This window comes from Egretta garzetta, unplaced genomic scaffold (genome assembly GCF_000687185.1).
Source record: "Egretta garzetta isolate BGI_Z169 unplaced genomic scaffold, ASM68718v1 scaffold463, whole genome shotgun sequence".
In the NCBI taxonomy this organism is placed as follows: domain Eukaryota; kingdom Metazoa; phylum Chordata; class Aves; order Pelecaniformes; family Ardeidae; genus Egretta; species Egretta garzetta.
The window spans coordinates 423,087-450,630 of NW_009259188.1; the positions used below are offsets into that span (position 1 = coordinate 423,087).

General features: G+C 36.4%; 1 protein-coding gene across 4 annotated transcripts in view; it reads right to left on the minus strand.

The window, feature by feature from the left end:
- Nucleotides 1-27,544, minus strand: part of RELCH (RAB11 binding and LisH domain, coiled-coil and HEAT repeat containing) — a 56,538-nt gene that overhangs the window by 18,203 nt on the left and 10,791 nt on the right. For 3 of the 4 annotated variants that reach the window (XM_035891312.1, XM_035891313.1, XM_035891314.1), the window contains exons 6-17: nt 23,004-23,116; nt 18,311-18,401; nt 14,116-14,187; nt 13,194-13,334; nt 12,353-12,517; nt 11,302-11,449; nt 7,809-7,965; nt 7,152-7,275; nt 6,023-6,071; nt 5,514-5,593; nt 4,546-4,652; nt 3,830-3,929 (exon numbers count right to left, since the gene is read on the minus strand). In XM_035891312.1, the coding sequence (XP_035747205.1) occupies nt 3,830-3,929; nt 4,546-4,652; nt 5,514-5,593; nt 6,023-6,071; nt 7,152-7,275; nt 7,809-7,965; nt 11,302-11,449; nt 12,353-12,517; nt 13,194-13,334; nt 14,116-14,187; nt 18,311-18,401; nt 23,004-23,116 (1,347 nt within the window). Of the gene's footprint in view, nt 1-3,829; nt 3,930-4,545; nt 4,653-5,513; nt 5,594-6,022; nt 6,072-7,151; nt 7,276-7,808; nt 7,966-11,301; nt 11,450-12,352; nt 12,518-13,193; nt 13,335-14,115; nt 14,188-18,310; nt 18,402-23,003; nt 23,117-25,650; nt 25,784-27,544 lie in introns of all 4 variants that reach the window. The other variant, XM_035891315.1, reaches the window with a different exon arrangement.

Below are 27,544 nucleotides of genomic sequence, written 5' to 3' on the forward strand. Positions count from 1 at the left end.
CATTACAGTAGGTGGCTGTCACACGCCAAATAGATGTCTTCAGCTAGGCCAAATGCACGTAGTTTTCCCACACTGAGCAGTACCTTTCAGACCTTTTACGATGGTGACGAACAGCACCTTCCCAGATGCCACTAAGCTTTCCTCAAAGTCATTCAAGACTATTTTAGATTTAAACGCCACCCAAGCAACATGTATGCAAAACTGCCCCAAGTTTCCCTTGCTGGTCTATGTAGGTAGAAAATGGAGAATCCTTGGATTATCCATGAAATGTATTTCACCAAGTCTTTTTGCAAACTAAGGAAGAAATAGATTTGTTGCAATACATCCCAAACGTTAAAAACTAAGATCATAGTGAAATTTCATGCCCATAAATGTGGAAATTGTTTGAATTTAGATGTTCCCAGGTGTATTTTTTTTTCGCATTACTTATGTAGCTATACATAAGCATACATTTGCTGCATATGTAGCAGATGCCCTTTACGTGTTTTCTACATGTGAAAAACTACTAATTTTAAAAAATGGCAAGTTCCACTGCATATTCAGAAAACTATTTTTTTTTATCTGAATTAGTAAGAAAGGGAAAGCCTTCATGTTTCCATTTTGTAACTCATGTAAGGAAGTCTGCATATATTTGCTGGTTTTAGGAGATAAACATAAAAAGCTTATCAGTAGTTTCTGTGAGAAATCTGAAATGTCTTTTTAATATTTAGCTATGCTCTAATTACACAAATTACACCACGAACACAAATTAAATCCTAGGCTTTTCCCCCCAGCAGTGTAACAAGAGAACACGTAAGATCTATAGGGCAAGGGGAAAGCAGCAGCTACCAGTATACTATGCAATACTAACAGCAGGCAATAAATATTTTCACCCTCTAACTGGGTCAGATTTTACGTTCTGCTATTTGTTTGAGCATTCCTCCTTTACCAACTCTGAATTCAAACCAAAGTAAATTGTGAAAGATTGGAAGGAACCTGACTTTCCAGAAGCCTTCTATACAAAGCAGTAATCTTTATTAAGCAATATTTGTGTGTGCATGTACGTGCGTGCATGCACGGGTGCATGCATGCACCTAACATATTGTGGCTTTACAGATAATAACTAGAGAAGGAAGAATGAGGTGAGAATTGTTAAGCTGTGTAAGAACGTATATATTATTGCTGCAAAGCATCTCGAGGGGAAAAGCTACAACTTCCTATACTTGTAATTCAGAAAGTATTAGGAATGTTAGTTCAATACTACATTTTAACATTAATACATTTCATGAATATTGACAGTGGCAACAACTTAAAGTGCTCATGTGTTGAGCTTATGGGCTACTCTTCAAAGAATTGTTAAGGACATAGCTCACTGTTTGGCTAAGACAATCTTGCTCTCATACATATATTACCAATTTTCATGTTGATTAAAACAAAGAATGCTTACTATTTTTAATTTGAACAAACATGGACTTGAGTTTTCTTTACTAATTTTAATTTTGAGAAAAGCCTAGAGGTAACGTAGTGCTTTGAGAAGAAAACACTTGGGATTTGTATAATTAGTAAACAATTGAGAATGATCTCAGCTTCACGACTATGTGGGCCGCCACACTTTGAATTACGGTAAAGCATGGTAAACAGCATCCTTCTGTCTTACAGCATATAAAACATAGTTTATAACTCAAGTGTCATTCTGAAGATAAGTGCTCCTAGCCTTAAACCTAAACAGACCAACAAAGCTTATAACTCAACTATGCGCTTCATGTTCAAACCAGCAGCAATCAAATCTGTTTGCATCAACGTTCAAATGGGAAACTACTGACTGAAAACATTAACACAGAAGCAACAGAAACAGCTGGATGGGCAAAGCCGGGTAGCAGCATGTAAGGTTACAGTGAGACAGACAACAGAAAATTTACCCTGTTTTGATTCCTCTAGATCAATGCGTGATCATTACTCATGCATTACTACACCTTAAAAATGGTTGCACAAAGCTTCTTGCCCCCGAGAGGAGAGAAGGGGTAGAATGGCTCCACATCGCTTCTGTGTCCTTCCAATCCTTAAGAGACTGTAAAGGTTTGGTAGGCCCAAATCACAGCAGTCTCTGTGCTGCTCAGAATCTTTATAGTTCTCATATAGCTGCCCTGCAGGCGACATACTCTTTAGCTTATGATCTAATCGCTGGGCTTGGCCATTCAGCAGCCTCTGAGATGTCAGAAATTCCTTGAATGAAGAAGGCATCTTCCAAAAGTCAAATGGACTATTGCCACCTCTTTATGCACGCGACTTCCCAAATTTATGTATTGCCATGTACAAATATGTACGCTATGCTTATCAAGGAAGTGGCAATAAGATACTATTTTCAAGTGAGAAAAGTGTCTGCAACAGAGTTGCCTATGCTCTCATAAAAATTGAAGCATACTAGGGAACAAGGGAGTCAAACAGCGTGTAGGACTGCCAAAAAATAATCAACATTCAGCTGAGTTTTAAAAGAAAATGCAACCAAGACAACAGCTTAGCCAGTTTTGGCTAAACAGTGTTTGGCTAATGCTTATTTAAAAACAAAAAAAAAGCTTATTATTACAAACATAAAATATAAATAACGTTCTTGTTAGATAAAAAAAAAGAAAGAAAAACCTCAAACAACAACTCAAAAATATTTTAAGGTGACCAAAACTTGCCATCTCCTTTTTTAAAGGGAGAAAAAGAAAAAAAAAAGACAAGGTTGGATGTTTTCAACTGAAGTTTCAGGATCTGTCTTAAAGTGGTTGTTTAGTGCTTTTATCTGCAATGACTTGCAGAGTTGCAGTAACAAACACTAATAGAACACTAATGGTTATGCTAAGTGCTCTTTTTTCCAAGGCAGAGCTGAAGTTTGTTTTTGCAAATGGATACAGGGTGGCAGCTAGAGGTCCAACTGCAAAGCTGCCCAAGTGAGTCAAACGTGGAAGAAACGCAAAAAAAAAAAAAAAAAAAAAAAAAAAAGACGACTGTGATAGCGTGATTACAAATCTGTCTTTGTAACATGCAAAAAAATTAACCTCTTTGTTCAGCAAGTGGAGTATGTCCCAGACTTTTTGTATATGCCTTTTTAAATTAACATTTGATGAAACAAAGGCATGATGTGGAAATAAAAGCAAATTTATTAGATAAATGTAATAGTCTTTTCCTGAACAGATTTACAGATGTTAAGGGAAAGATGAAACTGTCACTATGTGGCAAGCAAAGTAACTGTAAATTATTTTAATTTTTACAAAAGATACAAAATTGCTTAAATGTATGTTTCTACCACCATATTTGGCACAAATGAAAACTGGTTTGCATTAGAATGCAAGTGCATGGTAAGAGCATATACAAAAAGCCTGGAAACCGACAACTTGTGAATTAGGCTACTAATGATGTGTTGAATAGCAAAAGCAAATGTTAAAAGTCAGAGAGATGCTTGTTTATGTTCATCTACAGACCTAAGCAAACACATTTGACACTGTGTTTAATTCTGGTTTGAACACATTTTAGCAATGAAATGCGTTTTCATAATTGGAAAATGTTTTTCAGCATGCAATAATCGGAATGCAACAATCAAGTCAGCAGCAGATCAAAGAACACATACGCAGTTACCACGGAAGCATCTTGCAAGTGGCTAATGACAAATTGCTTAATGAAAGATGTGCTGTTGAACAGAGGACAGCTACAGAAACAACTGCACAACGAATTCCTGCTCCATCACACAGTACACAGCTTATTTAAGCCATTTGTAATTTTCAAGAATGTAGCAACATTATCTGAATCACTGTTTGTAAAAATAAACTCTAGTCTTAAAAGGGTGTAAAAAAGTTTGGATAACACTTACCTCAAACATTCTAGCAGCTGTACATCGAACAAGAGCAGAAGTATGGACAACTCCATACCATAAGACAGTTAATAGCAGCTCATGATAAGCTGGGTTTGCACTAAAAGAAAACAGTTGGGCAATCAAAAAAAAAACCACACCCAAAAAACCCCAAACAGACTTCCAAACCCTGAACATGTCAAACACGTCCTTTGCCTACAAAATGTAGTCTCAAGAATCCATTGCTCAACAACTCTAAAACTCCAACCTTTATCCTTTCTGAAGGATACATAACATTTATCTCATTCTGAAGGACAGGCAACATGTTGCTGTCTGGAAAATACGTTGCATTTTGAAGTTCATTTTTTAAAAAAAACGTTAAGAATATAATTGTCAATAAAATATGACACTGAACTGAATGCAAATACATATCTGGAACTCATCATAATAGTATGGAAAATATAAAATTAATTCCCATTTTGTTCTCATTGACTGCTTTTGCAGGTTTTTTGTTTGGTTTTTGGTGTTTCTTTTTTACACTTCAGATTTTTTTTACCACTGCCTTTTTAATCCAGAGTTTAAAAGTTTAAATTTTGTGAAACATCAAGTAAAAAACCCAAATATATCCTTTATTAATCTGAAGCATCAGAGTTATTAAAATTAGAGGCAGATTAGCAGCTTTTAATAAAAACTTCTAATGTATTTAGATCTAGTCAATTCCAAGGTATATTCTTTACCCCAGTTCCACAAAGGAAGCCTTCAGGCTATCAAGAGGAGCATGGGATAGTGAGAGCATGGTCATTACATCTTCTAAGAATCCAACTAAGAGCTTGCGGTCTTCCTCCTGAAAGAAGAGCGTACCATGTTGAATACAGTAAAAGTGTGGTTGTGATGACCTACAGCTATGAAAGGGACAAACTATGAATGAGAAGAAACTAGATTTAGCCTTTAACAATCTTCTTATGAACTTCAAAAGTGAGGTGTAAGAACAAGAACCTTTCAAAGCAAACACAAGAAGAGACTGTATTTCTGTATTTCATCAGCTAAGCACATACACGTGCATAAATCACCCGAATTGTTTTACTAAAGAAACTTTTAAGAAGAGTACTTAAGCACTTTCATGGCTCCTGACAGTTTGTGATTGTTCACAGTCCACTAAACATTTGTGAGATGAAGTAGTTATTTATTTTTTCCTGTAAGCTACATAGATGCCAGTCCATAAATGCTGGTTACTGGATGATAAGGTATTATTACTTATGGAGTGTTTATTTTAGTACTAGATAACACTGAAATGTTAAGACTCCAACTATATCCAAAATGTTGATTCATCTGTTTCAATACATTTTGCAAAATTATATTTGCAGGGGTCACAGTTAAATGGCCAAGAACCTATTTATGGAATAATATTAATATTTTTGATAGAGGCACATGGCAGCTGTCCATGTCCGAGAGTTAGCAATGGTAAAGATACCAGATGTCATTTTCAGATTTATTGAATACAGGTTTTAACACTGATGACTATCGTCTAAATGTAGTAGACAACCTTACTAGAAAACTTTGCTTTTGAATGTGTTTACAGCTGCCCAATTATCTACCTAACTTTGAAGCACAAGAACACTGTAAGTTTTCAACGAAAAGGGGTTTTTGTAGAATAAATTTTGCATATTATTATACATTTAACAAAGAAACAGAAAAACAAACTTACCTGAATGTAACATGTAAGGACCCCTGTTGCATAGATGGGAACTGTGGCTTTTGTTAGCACTCCGTTACCTGCTGTGGAATCTAATGAAACACAGCGAAGAATTTTGGCTTTATATATACATATATGTGGATATATATGTGCAATATATATACACGATATATTTTTTTATATATATGGTAGACTTTTATGTGTGTATTTTAAGTATTATGTACATTCACCTTTTTATATATACATGAAGAATTTAAATACATATATATACATATATACAAGCACACACATGCTAAAATAATCAAGTGATATTTGGATTTGAGATTTTATTTGTAGTTAACACACACAATCTACAACTTCAGAGTGTTCCATTCAGATTAAGATTAGATTTTCAATATTTCAGAAAGATGACAAATTTGAGAACTGCAGTCTGAAGATGTTATTTGAACAAGAGATTAGCAATTTTTTTTCCAGTTGTGGTTAAGATCAATTTTTATTCATTTCAGCAAAAAGCTACTTACCTATGTTTTCCTCAGACAGTCTTAAGATTTCCTGGAACTGTGGTTTTACCTATACAAAGGATGATGAATCCCATGTAAGAAAACCTGTTACCAGCGTCAATTAACTTAGGAAAAAGTTAAGAATAAAAAAACCCCTAGAACAACAGAAAAAGTGCATTTGTGGGGGGGGGTGGGAAGAGAAAAACCTTTGAAAAGCATAGCCAGCTTTTACAAAAATTGAAAGTATGACATAAGAGAGTGAAAAATTCTGTTGAGTACCCACGCTGATATAGCAATATTTATAGCACTCCTGATACCAAAAGTTGAAGCCTCTTGGCAATATGCTTAGTTGGGCCTTTAGGGTTTACAGTCTTACCAAGCTGTATGTAAAAAAACCCAATGTTTTTTGTTTTGTAACTTTGTGGTCCACAAAGTGCTCTCTTCCAAAATAGAGCTGTGATAATCAGTATCAGACCAATTTTATAGAAGCAAGGGTTCTAAAAATAACTTACAGAAGGGCCTTTCAAAGACCAGAGACTGCTTTTAATCTCCTCCCTGGAGGAGCACATAATGCTAACTCTGTTTTGTAATTTTATCTTTAGGTAATCCTCTTGTGTTTTATAATTTCCCTTTAAAATATTTTTAAATTATATTCAGAAGTTATTTTATTGAGAAAAATGATGTATTACCATGATAAAAATGTTTAGATATCACCTGCAGAAAATATTTCAGGCAGGAGAAGCATTAATTTTAAATTTCCAAACAAGTACCATCTGGAGTACTTATGTATGCCACAAACACTGAACAGTATGCTGTTCTGAAGAAAGAAAATTGTTAAATCACTAGAATTAGGATGATCTCTCCCACTCTCTATGCCATTCACAAAACAAATACGAAGAATACAGCTTAAAAGAAAATCCTTCCTTCTTGAGCAAGATGAGGTCATTCCAGAGTGGTCAAAACCAAAAATCAAAAGGATGCAAACAAAGGTTTTAAAATAGTAGGTTTAAATGTATTTATGGAAAAGCATCAGCGTGACATGCAAATACAAATGGTCACATAAAGTGCAGGTATTCAGACACACCGTAAATATGGAGAATATATATTATCAAGGTACTCTTTTTGTAGAATATTTAAGTTAGTATCTTACCTTCGTGTTTGTAAAAATTTTCCCAAATGTCCTACAAAGCCTCCAGAAAAATCTAGAGAACTCATGGACACAGGCAGTTGATGCTACATTGATCTTGCCAACTATTTCTATAAGCTGTGGTAACCTAAAAATCAGGAAACAAAAGGATATTAAACACTACTCTGATCTTTTGTTTCTTTCCAGCTTTTTTTTGTATAAATTTACTGTTTAGATTAATAAATATATATACACACAGCACTATTGGTTCTAATAAAATTATCTACATGTTCTGTACAATTCCTAACCCTTGAAATGTTGACCTATATTTTCAAACATCTGTTACTGCAGAACAGTGTATTTCATGGGATATTCAGAATACAACAATCTTTACTTCAACAGAGAATTGAGTATACTAGTGCAAAGGTGAAAGAAACAATTTTTTGGAGTAAGTAGCTACCTACACGTTCTGCTAGGTATTTTCTGAATGACATCAAAGTCAATTCAGAATAAAAATTAAAATGCCTAAAAAAACCTCAATCTTTTCCTCTCTTTCTAATTCTTAAACACAATCATACTTAAAATTCTTATGTTTAATAATAGTGAAATTGTTAATCATGCTTAAGAACTTAATTATGACACATTTTAAAGTTAGGAATCACAAGATACAAATTAACTCACAGTTGATTGACTACCCATAGCAAAGTCTCCCAGCCTGTGGTACCCTCATGTTCTAGCTGATAGTCATACAGCTGCAACAATACTGCTAATTGTTCACGGCTTCCAATGATGATGGCCACATCCTGAAGAGGCGATACGGGTCGAGGAAATCTAGTGACTGTAACGCAGAGAACAAGCGATCATGAACAAAAGAAGATGAAAATACCTTGGAGGTGATGTCAGTAAAGATAGCTAAGAAACTCTGAAACTCTTTAGTGCCTTCTGTGTAAGGTTATCAAATTGCTTTTTAAAAATCAGTGAGTTAAATCCATCTCTAAAGAGATTACATAACCTTCACTTAAAAAGAGAAAATGCTGGTACAGGGAGATTATGGAATTATTACGGCTTCACCAAATCTTGCCTGACCAACCTGGTGGCCTTCTGTGATGGAGTGACTACATCAGTGAACAAGGGAAGAGCTATGGATGTCATCTATCTGGACTTCTGTAAGGCCTTTGACACAGTCCCCCACAACATACTTCTCTCTAAATGGATTCAATGGATGGACTTTTTGGTGGATAAGGAATTGGCTGGATGGTTTCATCCAGAGTGTAGTGGTCAATTTCTCAATGTCCAGATGGAGATCAGTGATGAGTAGTGCCCCTCAGGGGTCTGTCTTGGGACCAGTGCTGTTTGATATCTTCATCAGTGACACAGACAGTGGGATTGAGCGCACCCTCAGCAAGTTTGCAGATGACACCAAGCTGAGTGGTGTGGTTGACAAGCCTGAGGGATGCAATGCCGTCCAGAGGGACCTGGACAAGCTCAAGAAGTGGGCCCATGTGATCTTCCCACATGTCCAAGTGCAAGGTCCTGCACCTGGTTTGGGGCAACCCACAGTATCAACACAGGGTGGGGGATTAAGTGATTGAGAGCAGCCCTGCCAAGAAGGACATGGGGGTACTGGTGGATCTGAAAACTGGACGTGAACTGGCAAAGTGCGCTTGCAGCCCAGAAAACCTATCCTATATCCTGGGCTGCATCAAAAGAAGCCTGACCAGCAGGTCAAGAGAGGGGATTCTCCCCCTCTGCTCCGCTCTGGTCAGACCCCACCTGGAGTACTGCATCCAGCTCTGGAGTCCTCAGCACAGGAAAGACATGGACCTGTTGGAGCGGGTCCAGAGGAGGGCCACAAAAATGGTCAGAGGGCTGGAGCACCTCTCCTATGAGGACAGGCTGAGAGAGTTGGGGTCATTCAACTTGGAGAAGACAAGGCTCCAGGGAGACCTTATTGCAGCCTTTCAGTACGTAAAGGGGGCTTATAAGAATGATGGGGACAAACTTTCTAGTAGGGCCTTTTGCGACAGGACAAGGGGCAATGGTTTTAAATGAAAAGAGGGTAGATTTAGACTAGGTATAATTTTTTTACAATGAGAGAGGTGAAACACTGGAACAGGTTGCCCAGAGAGGTTGTAGAAGCCCCATCCCTGGAAACATTCAAGGCCAGGTTGGACAGGGCTCTGAGCAACCTGATCCAGTTGAAGATTGCTTATTGCAGGGGGGCTTGGATGAAGATGACCTTTAAAGGTCCCTTCCAACTCAAACCATTCTATGATCCCAAAGAACATGCCACAGATTTACAGTAGAGTGACTTGCAGGCAAGGTTTCCTGACTTCTGTTGCTATACTTAAATCATCTAACTGCTCCAACCTTTATATATGAAGTAGTTTTTGACACTCCTCACTCCTTACCCCAACTGCTTAATTATTTGAATTATCAGAAGATAATAATTTACATGTAAAAAGCAAGACCTCAAAAAAATTCTAGACCATTAAAATATCTGGGGATTGAAAGCCTGCTACACCAACATTGGTGTTATTATTCTCAATTCATGCCAAACATACTTAAAGATTACTCAGCAATAAAGTTAAGCAAAAAGACCATAATGTTTTCTACTGCAAAATTCAAGAAAGCAAGCTTGCAGTTCCTGCAATGCTACTAGGTTAGTGAAAAGTATAAAAGATTTTTTTCCCCCACTTTTGTGGAAGAAGAAACTGTCAGACTAGGCTGAAGCCTGAAATCTTTGAATTCCTTATTTCAGTAGTAGCCACTCAGGGAAAAAGTGCTCATCTTCAAATGACTCAAGTCAGCTGAAATAGTTTTACCATGGCATGTTTAACTTTTTCACATTAATATCTTACAGTAACGTACCACTAGATACTTTCCAAATTCTCTATTAAAGTTATTACCCTTTCTTTGCACTCTCACACACAGCACTATTATCAGCATGTGGCAGGTATGACCAATAATACCTTTAAAAAAAGTATTTGTAACAGAAGAAAATAGTCTACAGGCTAGGACTGCTGATCCAGGAATATTTTCACTATAAGGCCATTCAGTCTGTTAAGATATTACACAGATGCATAACTGATGGTGAAGCTCCTGCACTAGGCTGTATTTTTCCCAATTCAGAAATATTTTTATTTGTAAGAATTAACTGAAACTGAGGCCAGCCTTCTTGAGCTATTATTGGCTATTGGTGGAAATCAAGTCTTCAGAAACCTTTAGGAAGTCCAATTAAGGATTGCTTTGCTTTTTCAAAAGCTTCCTTTAAGAAGTAGAGAGGAAGAATAAGATGAAACAAACCCTTTTTTTTGTGATAATAATTTCTCTCAAGTGTAGAAATGGGTGCAAAAAGGAAGCATTACTTAAGGATTTGCCAAGGAAGACCAATATGAAAAAACACTTCAGATGCAAATCACAGGGCAAAACTGTACATTTTTCCACAATTTGTGTTGTGTATTAGGACAACAAAGTATTTCATTGCAAGACTCATTGTATTACATAAAGCTGTCACTGGGCACAAAGAATTGATTTTGCCTGTAACACCGCTAAGTAAATACAGGGGAAAAAAATATTCACAAGTTACATGTTTCTTCTGCATCAATAAGCTGATATTTGTAATTAGCTAAATATATGATAAGAGTTCATGTCAGACTGATTTCTTTCATAGGAATGAAGTAGGAGCAGAGGGAGGAAAGGAAGTAGAAAGATGTTTTCTCAAAAAGGGAAAAACAGATCACAGGAAAAAAGTCATGACAAGTCACAACACATCTTCCTATGCTGGAATCTGCCTTTAAAAGAAAATAATTCTGTCAACTCAGCAACACTAAAGAAAGAAAATTCACAATCTGACAGAGGTTTCCTGAATTTCTTGTTCTTTACTTGCTATATATGAAAATACAACATAAAGAACAGGTGGATTAGAAAAAAATGCTTGGGGACATAAACGTAAATCATTATTGTACAGACAGTATGCTACAAAAATCTGAAGTTTACACATAGATTCTGCGACTTACGTTTATGTAGTACCTTAAATGCACAGAAAGCCCAAGTTAAGTGTGGACTATGGGCTATTTCCTGAAATTCTTCCTTTGCAGCTAATAGTGATTTGAGATTTGTCACTGAGCTATACTTAAGTTTATAAAAACTCCACATATCAGAAATTATTTACCTTCTATTTGTGGTACTTCTCCCTGAAGCTTAGCCTTGCTTGTGAAAGGTGCGTTCTGTAGCACCAGTGCAAACAGTGAAGGAATCAATGACTGCAGAGCAGATAGATACATGTGGAGCTTATGTTCATCCAAGCCATGTTCTCCTTCCTGGAATAAACAGGACACTTACTTAAAAAGTTTTCAGTTTGGATGATCCATTGCTTATGCATGTATTCCTTGGCAAGATATCAACACATCTGTGATGAGCTTCTACACAGACACACTAATTATGTAGTAATTTATCATAACCACAAGCTTACTTTGTGTCACCATCCAAATCCCCTTGTCATCCTTAAGTCACTTTTACTCAAAAGATTCAAGCAACATAGCCTTTGGCATTTAGTAGTTCATGTTGATGAACATACTGATATTCTGAAAGAACATTTTTGAGCACATTTTGGAAGTGGGAATCCTTCGTTCTCAGAGACCAATGCATCTAAAAACTGAATAAACTAGTTACCTGTACTCTGAAAACAAGCATCCTGGTTAAGCGTGTTAGATCATTATGAGACACCCTATTTTCCAGAACTTTCCAGATATCTAACAAATCAAGTGTGCAGACAAACTGGCTTATAATTACAAATGACCTAAGTAAACCATTCAATTCCACTAATTTTTTTTGTTTAATAATACTGTACATTACTAAAAACTACGGCATGTGACACTTAAAAACAATTTAAATATAGAGCAAATGTACTCAGAATAACACATATCATCTGATCACAGCCCCAGCCAAGCGTTTTCTGAACTGCACTTTGATTATTGGGCTATAAAGAAAAACATAGTTAAAGAAGAATATGTTTGGGTTTTTGGGTTTTGTTGTTGGCATTTTTTTCCTTCTTCCAAAGGACAAGTAAAAGTTATGGAGTTACAACAAGAATATCCAGAACATTTTTCCCTTATAGAACAATAAGTAGCAATTATTTACATTTTTTTATTTTGAAAAAAAGCCTGCATATGTAATAAAGATACGAAGAAAATTCTCCAGTGCAGAAACAGCTGAACACATACCCTGAGCAATTTTTCAATTTTATTGAGCAGTGTAGGTATAAGATGGAACTGTAAATTTCCCAGTTCTGTTGTCCAGGCAGCATAAGCAGGTAAAAATACCTGATGTGTTGCACTAACTACACGTTCTGAAGGATCTCCTAATGCTGAAAGCAGCAGTTCAAAGCCCTGGAAAAAGACAATAAAGAATGTAGTTATTTTCCTAAAATTTATGCTGAAGTTTCCCACACAAAACATGCAGACTAGAAAAATATTATCATCTATCTTTAAAAGTTGACACTAATAAAAATAAAACAAGGTAGCACATAGAGGCCTTTCAACATATATTCTCACCACATCGACAAAGGTGAACAGTAGGTGGTTCAATGATTGTGCTATTATATCTCTGCAGTCCAGGTATCAGAATCAATAGAGACACATTTTACCATTCTGCCTTCAAAAACTCAAAGACAGGATTAGTTGTTCTTAATTTTCGCTTACCTGAAACATTATTAGGCAATATTAAGTTGAACTACAAGTAGGCTTTGTTGTAGTAGACAAATCTCTGTTAGTGAGTGATGATATCAGATTGGTTAATAGTACCACAGGTAGGCAATTAAGTGGTATGTTCTTGAAGGCAAATTATGAATTAGAAAAGCTTCTGTATCAGGTTTATGCCTGAAGTCCTAATGATACTTGTAAGTACATGCTTTCTTTCTGGTCTCGGCGATAGAATAAAATTCACAGAAACTATCAAAATTTTTAAAAATATCTGGAAAGATTTAATAAAAATACATGCATCCCCCTATTCATGAAATAGCGATAGAAGACATTTTATACATGCAGAACCCAAACCAAATTATACCTGTTGATATTTGTCTGGGTCATCGATATATCCCATAATGATGCCAAGGCTTTTGATCACAGCTTCTCGTACCAGATCTGCCTTATCTTCCATTAGCATTTGCTGCAGCATGGAAAGTACTAAGGAACTACGAATTTCTTTCTGTTTGTGAACAAGAAATACACTTGTTAAATCCAATGAAACAAGAAATGCAGGTTTGTATCCATTTTCATAAATAATGTGAACTTCTATTAGTGCTCACAAAAAAAAAATCCCTTCCATACGGATCCACAGATCCCTTTATGAATATTACACACTCAGTTTTCACAACAGAATATGAATGAAAATGTCCTACTAAGCACAGAACTCAGGTCCTTTAAGTCATATGGAACCAAAAATAAATAACAGCAAAAAACTACTATAGGCCTAGACTTAAATCAGAATCTTTAATCACTCCATCACTAAATTGGAGAAGTGGGTTTTTAATTTGCATTGTTTTCCTCTTTCTCTGAAGCTTCAAATTCCATTTTGCTACTGACTTAATTTTGCTGCTTCTTCTGACTGGCAGCACTGTTCATGTAACATCTCACAGCATCTGAAGAACTCTATTACTAGGTGCCAATTATTTTTCAGAGATTATTTCCTTAATTGGTCCTAACTATCTTTACTTCATCTTTACTAAAAAAAAAGATGATTTTTTTTCAGAACATACTGTTTAAAAACCACATTTTATAGCTAGACTGACCTGTATTCCTTTATAATAAGCTATCTCCTCAATGTGATTTATGGAAAGTCACATGTGATAAAAAGAAGACAAGATGACTGTCTATACATAGCACACACACTTGGGAATATTTAAAATTATAATGGATATTTACATTATGCAATAGGTTATCACCTTGCTTTCACAAGCAAAGTATTTAGAGTCAGTATTAATACTTACTGGAAGGTAAGGTGCTAGAGCACCACAGGATTCTGCTACCAGTAGCCGTCTCTCTGGGTATTTGTGGTTGATCTGGTAAAGAGAAACAGAATAGCTATTTGCTTTGTAGTAACCAGTATTCAAAATGTGGTTAGAATGAACTGCAACAGAGGGATATGTCTGCACCTCTTAGATAAACATTGGCTGTGCCTACAGAAGTTGCATATGGGTACTAAGCAGCCTCAAATTCTTGCACTGAGGCATAAAGGCAAGGCAGATACAGCATTCTCTAGTCATCCTATAAAATAGAGCTTATAGTAAGAGAAGAATTGGAGAAGCATGTATGTATAGGCAGTAAAAAGAAAGGTGGAAAGCAGTGTAGGGGATGCTCTAAAGAATATGAATAACTTCTGAGCTGGCGTGTCATGAAATATTTTGTCTTGTGTGGCCCTTCAGGACAGCCGTTCCTCTAAGAACTACACAAGTGCCCTCTAGTGCTCCAAGCCAACCAGTGTAGCATAGCTGCCCTAGGTCTTGCTGAGCAATTGGGGTCAAAAGACGACACACGTACTAAGCCAAAAAATACTTGCATGCTATTGAAGTTCTGCTCTCAAGTCCAGCATAAACATGTCATGCCTCTAAAATGTGACTGAAAACAGAGGTTCCCAAGAACCTCTTGATCCTGTGCTACCTCCCCATTTCCACTCAAAGCCATTTGGAAAATTCTGCCTTACAAATTTAATACTGACACTTCAGAAGCAAGTTTGCATCCTGGTGGAGTCAGCTTTAACAACCAGTGTAATGGTTGTATAATGAAACACATTATATGTTTCAATGTACTTTGTGAATAAAAAAAAAGTACGGTAAAATGGTGAGATAGGAATATGCATGTGGTGCAACTCTTTCTTTCTCTCTTACTATGCAGCATATGGTCTTGGTAAGACAACCATCTTACCATGGAAAAACCCAAGGTACTCACCACCTTTTTTATCTCTGTCTTTACTGGGAAGACTTGCCTTCAATAGTCAGAGGTCCCTAAAACCCATGTGGAAGACTGGAGCAAGGAAGACTTACCTTTGGTAGAGAATTATCAAGTTAGGAAACATTTAAACAAATTGGACATACACTAGTCTGTGGGCCCTGATGGGGATGCACCCATGGGTGCCAAGGGAGCTGGCTAATTTCACTACAAGACCTCTCTGGACAATCAATGAAATGCTGTGGCAATGGGGGAGGTTCTTGAGGACTGGAAGAAAGCAAATGTCACTACTATCTTTGGGAAGGGCAAGACAGAGGATCCAGTAAAACACAGGCCAGTCTGCCTCATCAGTCGTCAGGCTGCCATCAATTCCTGGAAAGGCTGGAGCAATTAATCCTGGAAAGCATTTCCAAACACACAAAAGACAAGAAGGTGGCTGGGAATAGTCAGCCTGTATTTATGTAGGAAAAACCACGCATGACCAACCTGATAGCTTTCCAAGATGACTGGCTTGGTGAACAAAGGGAGAGCAGTGAATATTGTTTATTTTGACTTCAGCAAGACTTTTGGTATTGTTTCCCTACGTGAGGTGAGGTGGACTGAAAACTGGCTGAACTAATCACAGGCTCAAAAAGTTGCAGCTGGGGGCCAGTCCGGAGTGGTGCACCCCAAGGGTTGAGTCTGGGGCCAACAATGAAGATGTATAACGTTCATTAATGACCTGGGTGACAAGACAGAATGCACCTCAACAGGTATGCAGATGACACAAAACTAGAAGGAGAGGTTGATATATCCTGAGGGGTATATTACCATTCAGAGGCACCTCAACAGGCTGGAGAAACAGGCTGACAGGACCCATAGGAAGTTCAAAGTCCTGAACCTGAGCAGAAATAATTCCCATGCACCAGGACAGACTGGGGACAAACTGGCTGGAAAGCAGCTTAGCAGAGAAGGGGAGGGCCTGACAGATGCCAAGCAGAGCCAGCAATGTACTCCTTGCAGCAAGGAAGACCAATGGTATCCCGGGCAGCACTATGATAAGCATCACCAGCAGGTAAGGAAAGTAATTATCCCCCTTTACTCAGCACTGGTGAGACCACATCTGGAGTGCTATGTACAGTTCTGGGTTTCCCAACTACAAAGAGCAAGTCCAGAGGACAGACATGAAGATGATTAAGAGAAAGGAGTATCCAACATATGGGGGGAGGCTGAAAGAGCTGGAATTGTTTAGTCTTGAGAAGAGAGAGCTCAGGAGGGATCTTATCCATATGTATAAATATCTGTACCTAAGTGCAGAGAGGTAGAGAACACAGAGGTGCCCAATGAAAGGAAAAGAGGAAATTAAATAACAAGATATTCTATTTTACTAGGAGAGTGGCCTAACCTTGGAACATGTTGCCTAGAGATGTTACAGAGCCTTCATCCTCAGACATATTCAAAAACAGACTGGACTTGGTCTTGAGCAACCTGCTCTAGTTGACTTGCTTTAAGCAGGGGCCTTGGAATACAAGATGTTCAAAGCTCCCTTCCAACCTCAGTCATTCTGTGATTTTGTCAATTCTACTGGATTAGGAACAACTACACATGAAGACATAGTAGTATATATCAACTTTGGACAACATCATCTTGACTTCCACAGCACACTGAACAATGGTACCTGACCACTCATGTAGTATTAATGTCTTCAACTTCCTCACTGTTCTGATCTGAAATCACCAAGAACTCTTTCAAGAATGAAGTATGGCAAAGATCATTTGAAAGAGACTCAAATGAACAAATCATGAGCCTCGGGACTAAACTGAAATCTGAGTGTGTCTATCATTACTTTGCATTCATTCACCAGTAGGGCACCTGTAATTTTTTTGGAAGCATCGAGATTTCATAGATGAGAAACATTATGGACTGCTCTAATAACTATAGTATCTTTGACTTATGTGCCATCATTCCAAATGAAAATTCCCTACTGGCAACAGGGATACACTTTGCCTTCTGGAGCTCTGCCTACCTGAGGGAAACAGCAAAGATTAGTTTCAACTGGTTTAGGTGGACTGGCAAGGAAATGTAAATATCACCCCTGATATTGCAAAGACATACTGACACACTGGAGGTAAAAAAGACTCAAATTTCTGCAAGGTTTGTGTTCAGGGAACATTCTTAGCCCTTGGAAACTTACACATAACTGTAAAATGTTTATTACCATTTCTTTTCCTTTTGTCATTCATATGTAGTAGTACAGTTTTGGAAGCAATTAACTAGTCACTAGTTATAAGGGAACTTTAAGCATTCACAGAGCCTTGATCTAAACTCATCTGAGCCAGCTACCAAATTCTGTCTGTGAAGAGCAGGTAGAAATATCAGAAAGACTAGCCTGATAACTGAGCTCCAGAACGCGTGGATGAAAATGCTGAATCTTCTGAGGGCCCAGGCCTTTGCATCTCTAACTAGATTTTGGTTGGAGGCCAACTGCATAAATGCAGATTAAAGCATCTACTGAGAAAAGGTAGAAAATCATGTGTATTTTTGAATTCCTTTCACAAACCCAGTCTTGTGACAATGAGATTCAGCTGGTATTTTGCCGGAGAAAATAATGACCTGGTTTCAGTACTACAAATGAAGTCTGGCAAACTGCATTAAAGAAATGCATGATGACATATGGCTTGGCAGCCTGATACGCTGTACTGTTACAGTTGGACTGGTTTCTCCTTTGCATCAGCAATTAGCAAGAAACTGGTTTGAAGATGTGCTCTTACTGAGGTGAAACTTTTTTTAAAACGCTGTTTAAATTTTGTGAGAAGGACTAAGAAAACAAAATGTGGTTTATTTTATGTTCGACTACTACTGCCACGAGTCCTTCAGATACATCAGTCATACATACAAGCACAAAAGCTGCATATAATACGTACTTCTACTTTCAGAAAGCATTAAGACTATTAAAGCTTGGAAATTATTGTGAAACACAGATTGCTGTGTTATGCAAGAAACAGTAGACAATTATCAGACCAGAAAGACTGTGCCATCAATGCAATCATTACCACTCTGTCATGGCTGTTATTCACTCTCTTTTAGGCAATGATGAACTCCCTTTCTTCATTATGGTATGAAAATACCACGCATTTTCACCCGGACTCATTTCACCCTGTTTCTATGTCTCAGATGAAACAGTAAGAGCATTTCAGTTTGGCTGTTATTTCTGTTATTAACTAATTTTCCAGCATAAAGCACAAAATAATCAGTTACCTGTTCCCAACACTGTGGTAAAAGCTCAGCTTCTACACGTGTTGGTCCAACGTGTCGGGCAAATGCCACACACCCAGTCAGTATCATCTGCCTGAAAACATAAGTTAAAAAGCTTTAATCTGTTTATAAAGTAAAGTTCTATAATACATAGAATATATTCTTTAAGTTAGGAAAAGCAGATGCTGTCAGGCAACAAGTAACTGTCCACAGTCAAAATTTCACACCATGCATGCTGACCTAAAGGCTGAATCTTGAATTCAAAGCCGCTATTGTCCCTGTTCATTGAGGGGGGTGTGGACAAGATGACCTTTAAAGGTCCCTTCTAACCCCAACTATTCTATGAGTCTATCTTGTTTTCTATTTAACATGCCTTTTCCAGAAACTTGCAGATCCCAAACTCCATGAACCAGAACCTGAGAATCTCTGGTTTGGGAATCTCCGATTTCCTAATGTCCAAGGTTGGGAATCTGACTAAGCGTCTCATTTAATTCTTATTACTGAATACTATGATTCATCATGCAGTAAAAGGATCTAAATTACTTAATACTATCATACTCTCAGTATTTTAGTCAAGTATGCATACTGCTTTTATTTAGAAGCATTTGTGAGAGTCAATGAACTTTGTTCAAAACAAGAAACTTAATTCTTTTAAGACATGGTTTTGCAACATTCCAACATGCAATTTACTGTCATGTCTCCCGAACTACTGGACTTTACTCTTGTCAGAAATCTTCTAAAGCCCATTATAAAAGGGAAGCAATTAATCAATCAGTAGTATCTATGATCACCTCAGCAATTTGTATCTATATTTTTGCATTTTTTAATTTTCCTCAAAGTTTGTAAGAAATCATGTTGTTCCATCAATTTCATAGGCTCATAGACATATTTAAGTACAATTTAATTGAAATTTTAACTGTCATTTGTGATATTTTAACTTGTATTTAATGAGTGTTTATCTTGCTAAGATTTTTTACTTCTAACTTTTTCTCCTGTTAATAGGATTGGAATGATACCAACTTTTCATGCAATTCACCAGTTCTATTTACTTTTACTGCCTACATCAACACTTAAATAACCAGTTTCAAATAGTAACATGTGGACACGAGAGACTCATTTATCACCTCCACAGTAAGATTAGGACACCACTGAGAATTTGTTCATTATTACTTTGTGGAAAGTAAGCCAGAATTAATTTGTTACCATTTTAGAGTCATGTCTAAACTCCTAAATATTTACTGCAGCTAATAGTATGCCCTTAAGGTTGAAAGGCAGAGATTCTGCTGGTTATTTCTTAACTAGTTATACAAAATAGTCCATTAAAAAAAAAAAAAAAGAAAAAAAAAAAGAAAAGACTCATTCACTTTCAGAATTTTTTCTAAGGAGAAATAGTCTATTACATTCTTTAGGCCAACAATCACAGCAAGCTCTTTGGTTTTGTTTTTTTGTGGTTTATTGGTTGGTTTTGGTTTTTTTTTTTTTCCTTTTTCCCCTCTACCACATACAGAGAAACAGACCTTTGATCAAGGTAAAAAGGTTGGGGGAAAACAAGAATGCAACGATTAGATAAGAGTCAAGAAATCAACAGCTGATATGTGATAGCAATATAGAGACAAAAGCCTGTGGTAATTCAGAGTTCTACAACAAACAAGATAGTTATTCAAATCCATGTCTTTGGTTCTACATGCTGAACTGGGCAATAGAATATACTTTTACAAGATACTAAAAAAGCAAATAGCAGAAATAATTGCTTGAAATCTTAAAATCAAAATTTTATTTTTATCAAACCTTTTCAAAAAGGTTCCATGAAACCTCAAAATTAACTCATATTTCCTTCTGCTGTGCCTAGAAAGTAGGGAACTTTAATATATTCCAAAAATACTAAAAAATAACATTTTAAATATTTTACTGTAACCATCTTAGAAGTATATTACAACAGTCAGTGTTTTAGGGGAAGGAAAGGTTGTAAGGATCTCAACAACAGTCATTGAAACAGAAAGTGTTAACACTAAGCTGCTGCAAAATTGCAGTCTAGGCTGGATATGGGAAAACCTTTCTACTTATTGTCACAATGATCTCTTTTGCTAACAAGATGCTGGGAATGCGTTCCTCAGATAGCTCTCTCCAGGTTATGCACTTACGATCACTTAGGCAAGAACATAAAGCAAATCAGTATGGTTCAGTATGATTCAGCAGAGCACTAGTTTGCTTCACCAGTACAGAAACCAAAGTGAAATCAAGAACCAGGCTAGAGGAACTAGGCAGATGTTAGAGTAGAACAGACACAATTTAGCACTTACAAACTCTTTCTAGAGGTGACTGCATGCACTGGTAAGCAATTAAATCTTATATCACACAGTTCAAAGTTCTTCTGTCACTCCTAAATGTTAAATTAAAAACTTATTTACTGGAGCTTTCCTTAACATGTCAGCAAGTTACATGTGTTCTGTAAAAGGTGGTATCATATGACTAAAAGTCATAAGAGATGCACTAAGCTTACTGGTTTTTAGCTTATTTTCACAAAGAGTGCTGCTTCTGGGCACGTTACTTGGAAATCTTCAAGAGTTCACATTTTGAACTGTTTTAACCTTGTCCTAAAAGACTCCAACATTAATCTGACTTCTTTGTGGCTCCTTAGCTTCCAAAACCAACATAATTGTCCAATAAGAAGTTTAAGAAATTAGAAATTTTGAAAAGTTGTATAGTACATTAAGGAGCAGGGCCTTGAGGATAAATGTGGCCTTGTTAAATACAATGTTAGTATACAAGATTATGGAAATATGCTATATCTGCATACACCAAAAAGCCTCTCACATGGGCAAAAAGTATAACACAGGCTTTCCGAATTATTGTTGACATACTTTACAAGGTCAAACACTTAAAGTAAAATACTTGTTTTAATGGGTTCATTATTAGAAATGCAATGTCACATTTCAGTCTCTTGCATTTAACAAAGTAAAAAAGTCAACTTTTTATCAGCTGCTACCTTAATGTATAATGTAGGCCTGAACAGTATAGCAGAAGGTAAACAAATAACATATGAGGTAATTAATACCATTGTTCTGGTAACTAAACCTGAATGTCTTTGCTTACTGCATATCATATAAGACTGCTAAAACATTAAACTTATTTAGATAAAACCAAGCATGTATAATATACTTCCATACAAATATATAAGTAGAAAAACCAGACTGAAACTCTGAATAAGTATTTTCTATCTAATTTGTATTCAGAATCTCTTATTTGATGGAATTTTACTTATTCTTCAGTCAGGCGTTATGGCACCTTTAAAACAGATTATGATTTTTATGTGTGTGAAATGTGTATTATGTATATCCATGTTTTGTCCTGGAGGTTATGGCAGAATATTCTTCCCAAATTTCTGTTGAAAAATCTTATTTTTAGATACAAACATCTAACTCACAACAAAGAATGAACAACTTCAAGGGAAAAGAAGCTTGGATTTTCTTCTTAGCTGCTGGAAAAGACACACCTGCAGCTAAACAGGCATATGAAAAAATCTACTTGATAGGCCACCAATCCTGTGACAAATTAACTACAAGAGACTACAAGCAAGATGTAACTTCCCCCCTCAACCACAGAATAATTTTAGCTTTTTAATCTGCATGGGACATTCAAAACATTTTGGATAACAGTAGACATTTCAGAAGCAGATTTCTAACGAATCTGAAGTAGAACAAGGACACTTCTTTTTGTAATTTCAATCTGCATGGTGCCACTGTGCTACAAGTTGCTTTTACTTATTTATGCATTTTTTTGACTCCAAAGCCATCTCTTTCAATTGTACCTCATCTCTAAATTTTACCATGGGAACAATTTAGAAAGACACTAGAACACTTCAGTTTCAGCAAATCTTTAAAAGAAATGCTTTCCACCTATTTTATAAAGCCTAATTTGTCTGAAGACAGAATAGAGCAATGATAGATACAGATGTTTTACAAAACATCTCTAATGAAATCATGGAAGAATTGCAGATCAAATATGAAAATTTTCCACATTTAGAGGAGGAAACATACCAGCTAAGGTACTGTCTTTCAACCTTAAGGATATTCTTACCAAAATCAGTGCAAAGCCAGATTTCCTGAGTACTAAGAAAGATCTACAGTTACAAAAACAAAATAAAAAGTATACTTTGTTTCAAAGTCTTAACCAAAATAAAACAAAGCTCTTAACACTTGTCAGAACTAAATCACTGCTTCATTCTTCTGAAGTTTTTATTGCTACCACAGTATTGAACCATAAGTAGGAAGAGTACTATTTTCTCATTCTGTTTTCCCCAGCTAAACATGGTAGTTAACTTACAAACATATAGATCCCCAAGATAAACTAAGAGGTTTAAAAAAGCTGTTTTGATTTCTATATCAACCGTTACTAAGAATTATGATTTAAAGCTCATTTTAACAAAGCATTTCAGTTCATCTTCAAACAAGAAAGGAACTGAAACGTTACACAGCAGCTTACCAAGCGCATTCTTACATTTCAGTAACTAGAAAGTACAAGTCATGGAAATGGAAAGTCCCAAACTCTACATGAATTTGTCAATACTACATCAGCAAAATATCAGCTTAAGTGAAACTTGGTTAAAATCACCCAATAATATCCAGTTTCTATTAGTTCTGCTTCTTTGACAAAGAAAAAAGTTCCTTCTTGTCCCGCAACACAAACGCAAACACACCTTTGCTCATCATCTGGTCGTTTGATCAAATTGAACAGTATGTGTAGAAGCTGATCTCTCTCTTTGGGTTCAGGATGGAGGCAGGCTGTACACAGTATGAGTGGGATCAATTCCTAAAGAGTTGTGGGCAGGGGAAAACCAAACAAAGTAAAAACGCTTTGGGCATATATTCATTAATGGCAAAAGAAACTAAGAAGATAAATCTAGCCATGTAACAACAAAACAGTTAGAGAAGATGTTTTAGAATCTTGATCTCTTATTAAGTGACCTGAAAAATGCGAAGGTCTACAGAAGTTAGAATTATTTTCCTGCTAGGAAAGATCAGGGGAGAACCAGCACACAAAATAAAAAGCTCTGCAAAGATTACAATTAACATATGCAGGTCACCTGTAACCAGAATTAGAGGACAATCATGGTTTAAATTGTCTTCACTACCTACTGAACTGAAGCAAGCTCTACAGACATCCGTGGAACAGAGCTCCTATGGAAAAAGCTATTTCTGATGCCATGGAGGTAAAGATTAAAATGTCCAATTAAGCATGCACAGAGTTTTGTGCACAAGTTTGAATAAGCACTGAGAAACATATGTTGGTAAAGGTGACAGCAGACAGATACCCTCTATTTTGACTGAGAACTATGTGATTTTTTTTTTTTAAATGTTTGTTAGGTTTTTTTCAATAAAGAGGCAATATCTGAAGCTGAATTTTCTTTTTAGAGCAATTCAATTCCCTTAAGGAACAAACTACCAAGAAAACACTGGGTAAAACATTAACGGAAAGAAAATATAAGGCTGTTCACAATAGTGAAGACCTCCTTTCTAAACATGCCTTCAAAGCTCATGGTATTCATTCCCAGAAAAAACAAATGTTTCTAAAACATGGACTGGAAGTCCCTTTCCTTGACCATGTTGACGTGAGCCTTTACTCCAACTGTATTTGGAAGCCACACAATTTCTAGGTTATTTAATATCTTACGGACAGAAACATCACACTGGGAGGTCAGGGGAAAAGAATAAGACAAACCTAGGTGTCTGCAGAGAAAATATGGGCAAGTAATCTGGAGGCTTCCTCTCCCACCTGCTGCTTATTTTTGAGCCACTTTCAGCAGACAAACTTCTTATGAATTAATAAGCTGTGACAAACAAGCAGACGACAGTGGGAAACACTTCTGAAGTTACTAGGGAAGATTACACAAACCTTGGAATTATCTACAGATATTTGTAATAACTTTGCAGGGAGGTGCCAATTTCTTCTTGCAGACATTCAAAGTGACCTATTCATGATGCTCTTGAGAATAAGCCTATTAAACATGGTGGACATGTGGAAACAACATTACAGACACCCTCACTGCGCAGCTTGTATTTTCCTAAACAGCAAGTGCTATGTTTATTGTAAACATAGAACAATATTTTAGAGCACTGCCTAAGCTAGTCAACTCCTGATAAGCTTTTGTTTTCATTTTACAAGAATTCTACTCAGCATGCTATTTTTCCCCCCTGAAGATGACAGAGACACATCCTAAAATGTATTTTAACATGCCGGAAGACATTTTGGCAATATTTAACTCAATTATGGTACAGATTAGGGAATTTATGATGAGACGGAGGAATGAATATGGAAATATCCTACCCACTGCTTAGAAAATCTGAAAGTACAGAGGGAAAAATGAGAAATAGATTTGAACAATTTGGGCATTTCTATTTCTCAATATTTTCAAGTGAGCCAGTTTTGAGGTTTGTTTTTAAATAAGTGTAGCACAATGCAAAATAATACGAACTGAAAACCTGTATTAAAGAAACGTTACAAATTACATTGCACCAAGAGCTAAATAACTTCTAGAGGGAAAGGAGCTTTCAGCTGAATTTACATGTTAGATTTTATTTTTTGTATACTTAGCATTCAGTTTTTGCCCATTTAAAGTTCTGAGAAGGCAGGGGGCTTAACCTATTTAACTTTTTTTTTGTACTTCACAGGAGTATTCTCTCCTGCAAACACTGTTTTAACTCAAAAAGATTTCAAAAAATATTATAAAAATAAAAAAACCCTGCCACTCTAAATACCACTACTTATACATTAAGCCAAGATCTTTTGAAGAGGAAGCCAGATTGCAATTTGTAGATACACAACATAATTACGAACTTCACCATGGTAAAACCTTTAAATAAAGAAAAAACCCTGTGTTACTTTACTGAGATCTTACTTCCTGAAATCTACCTTAAGTTTACATTATCCAACTGCTCTTGCAATTATTTGTAGGTATTCTTATGAAGAATTTTTTAAAAAAGAATATACTTCATGAAACGGGACATGCAGATTTTTTATGATCTGGGGTTTTTATCTGTTGAAACCATCACACTGACTTCACATTATTAGTATGTTTGAGTACCTACTGAAAAAAATCTCAACTGCTCACTGAGAACTACTGCTAGATTTCAAAACAGTGCCATCATGAGCCCTACTTTTATTTTTTTAAAGCTTCTTTTAATTTCAAATTTAAGGAAGTTAACAAAGTTGTATTTTTCCAGCTGAGTCTGCATGAAAGGAAAACACCTCCGAATATTCACCTAGACACTACCACCTTGTGTGCGAAAGGCTAATGAGTAACCTAACACCATTGACATGGGGCAGATACAAGGCTGGTTCTTTACCTTGCAGAAAGCTGGTTATTACAGCTGATGGAATTAGCTGTATTTTCTTGTCCATTGGTCACATTCTTTCATGCATACTATGGGAGAAGAGAGTGTTCTCTGCATCGCTGCATCAGTGCTTCTACAGTTCCTTCTATTAAGGGGAGTGGAGAAACAATGAGAAGTCTTGCACAGCGTTTTATGTGATCCCTACAGACTTGATGGACAGGAAGGTAAAACTGGAGGCGAAAGGACTTTCTGCGGGACAAGAACAACAAAACTGCTCTCATAGATGGACAAAACAGGTCAAGTGAAGTCTCCCAAAGACTTAAAAGGGGACAGATTCTTCTCGGGATGTTCAGGATTATTAAGAACAAAAACCAACCTACAGACAGGTTTGAGCTCATTCCTTCCTGTTGCCAAGAGCCATGCCTTAGATATATTCTTGTTTAATAAATCTCAGATTTTTCATTCTCAAAAACATCAGAGAAGTGCTGTAGAAAGCAGTAATTTTCCAGTAAGACAATAATATTAGCATTTGGCTGTTTAAATTCAAGGGGAAAGTTCATAGCATGGCTATGGAGACTGTATATAAATTTATTGATAATCAAGGAGAGGACTTCCAGTGCTATTTGGAACACTCTGCCTTCCTTGGGAAGGAATACCACTTGCGCTGAGAGTCATAAAGCAAGAACATCAGTTTAAAAAAACCCAAAACATCCCTCTCTCTATTTAATTTGGGATCCTTCCTAAGTCCCTCTTTTCCCTTTTGCCTCTGACTTAGGAAAACTGATTGGTTCACACTGGTGTTAAGTCAACAATACCATGAGTGACTTTCAGAACTGTGATACTGTTTTCCCGTTAGACACCAAGCAGAACACCATTATAGCACTTGCAACTTGATGAAATAAAACATCATGTGTCAGAGGTCTCACCTCCACTACTGAAAAGGCAAGTTCGTATCTGAAGCAGTTGATATCTGTGAGCTACCCAGATGCAGAACAGAGAGAAACAGTTTCTTTGATTTTACTGTTAAATAAGCTACATACAGATGAATGATGGACAAGGCTGTGAAGCTGACCTAAAGCATTGCACAGGAGAACTGAAAACAGCCCATTTTCTCTCTGTTCTACTTCTGCATAACTGTCCACATAGGTCTCTCCAGAAGAAAACCTTACATTTTTTTCACTATAGTACCTTTGGACACCCTCTCCCTAACTTGTAACAGCACGCCTGTTACCTTTGAACAGGATTCACTGTTCAAGCTGATTCAAGTTCCCAATAAAGACAACATTCACGTGGGTATATGGAGTAGCTCTTCATTATGGTCAAAAGAGGGTGGCTTTTTAATGGCAACTGGTATCACCTCAACTATAAGCAAAACAGTTCCTCCTACATATTGAAAGTATTAAAACAAAGTATTAAAGTTTGGGGTTTTTTTTAAATGCATCCTATAGCAAGCATTTGTCTATTTTGCTGGCAATCTTCTTCCAAGGTAGCAAGGAATTTGGTTCCCTTCATTGTAATTTTTTTTTGTTTAAGATTCTAACAAAAGTCTTCTATGTCTTAGTTTCTCTCGTTAATTAGTGCCTTTTTGTTGGAGTGTTCTTAAGCAAAATAATTGTCACAAAGAATAAATTTAATTAGTGTTAAGTGTCAAGACTGGTTACTTCAGTAGCTTAGGATAGTCATCATCCTTATTATTTCAAATATTAATGTAATAATGTGGCAAACAGGTGACAACATAATATATAAACCAGAATGACTTTATGATTGATTTTGTAAATGTGTCCCTTTAAATCTTCTCTAATAGTCAATGCTTATATTGTGAACCAATGCTATGTTAAAATTCTTCTGTAACTTAGCCTCTGACAACCAGTAAATAAAATAATCTTACCTGCAGCAACTGAAATAG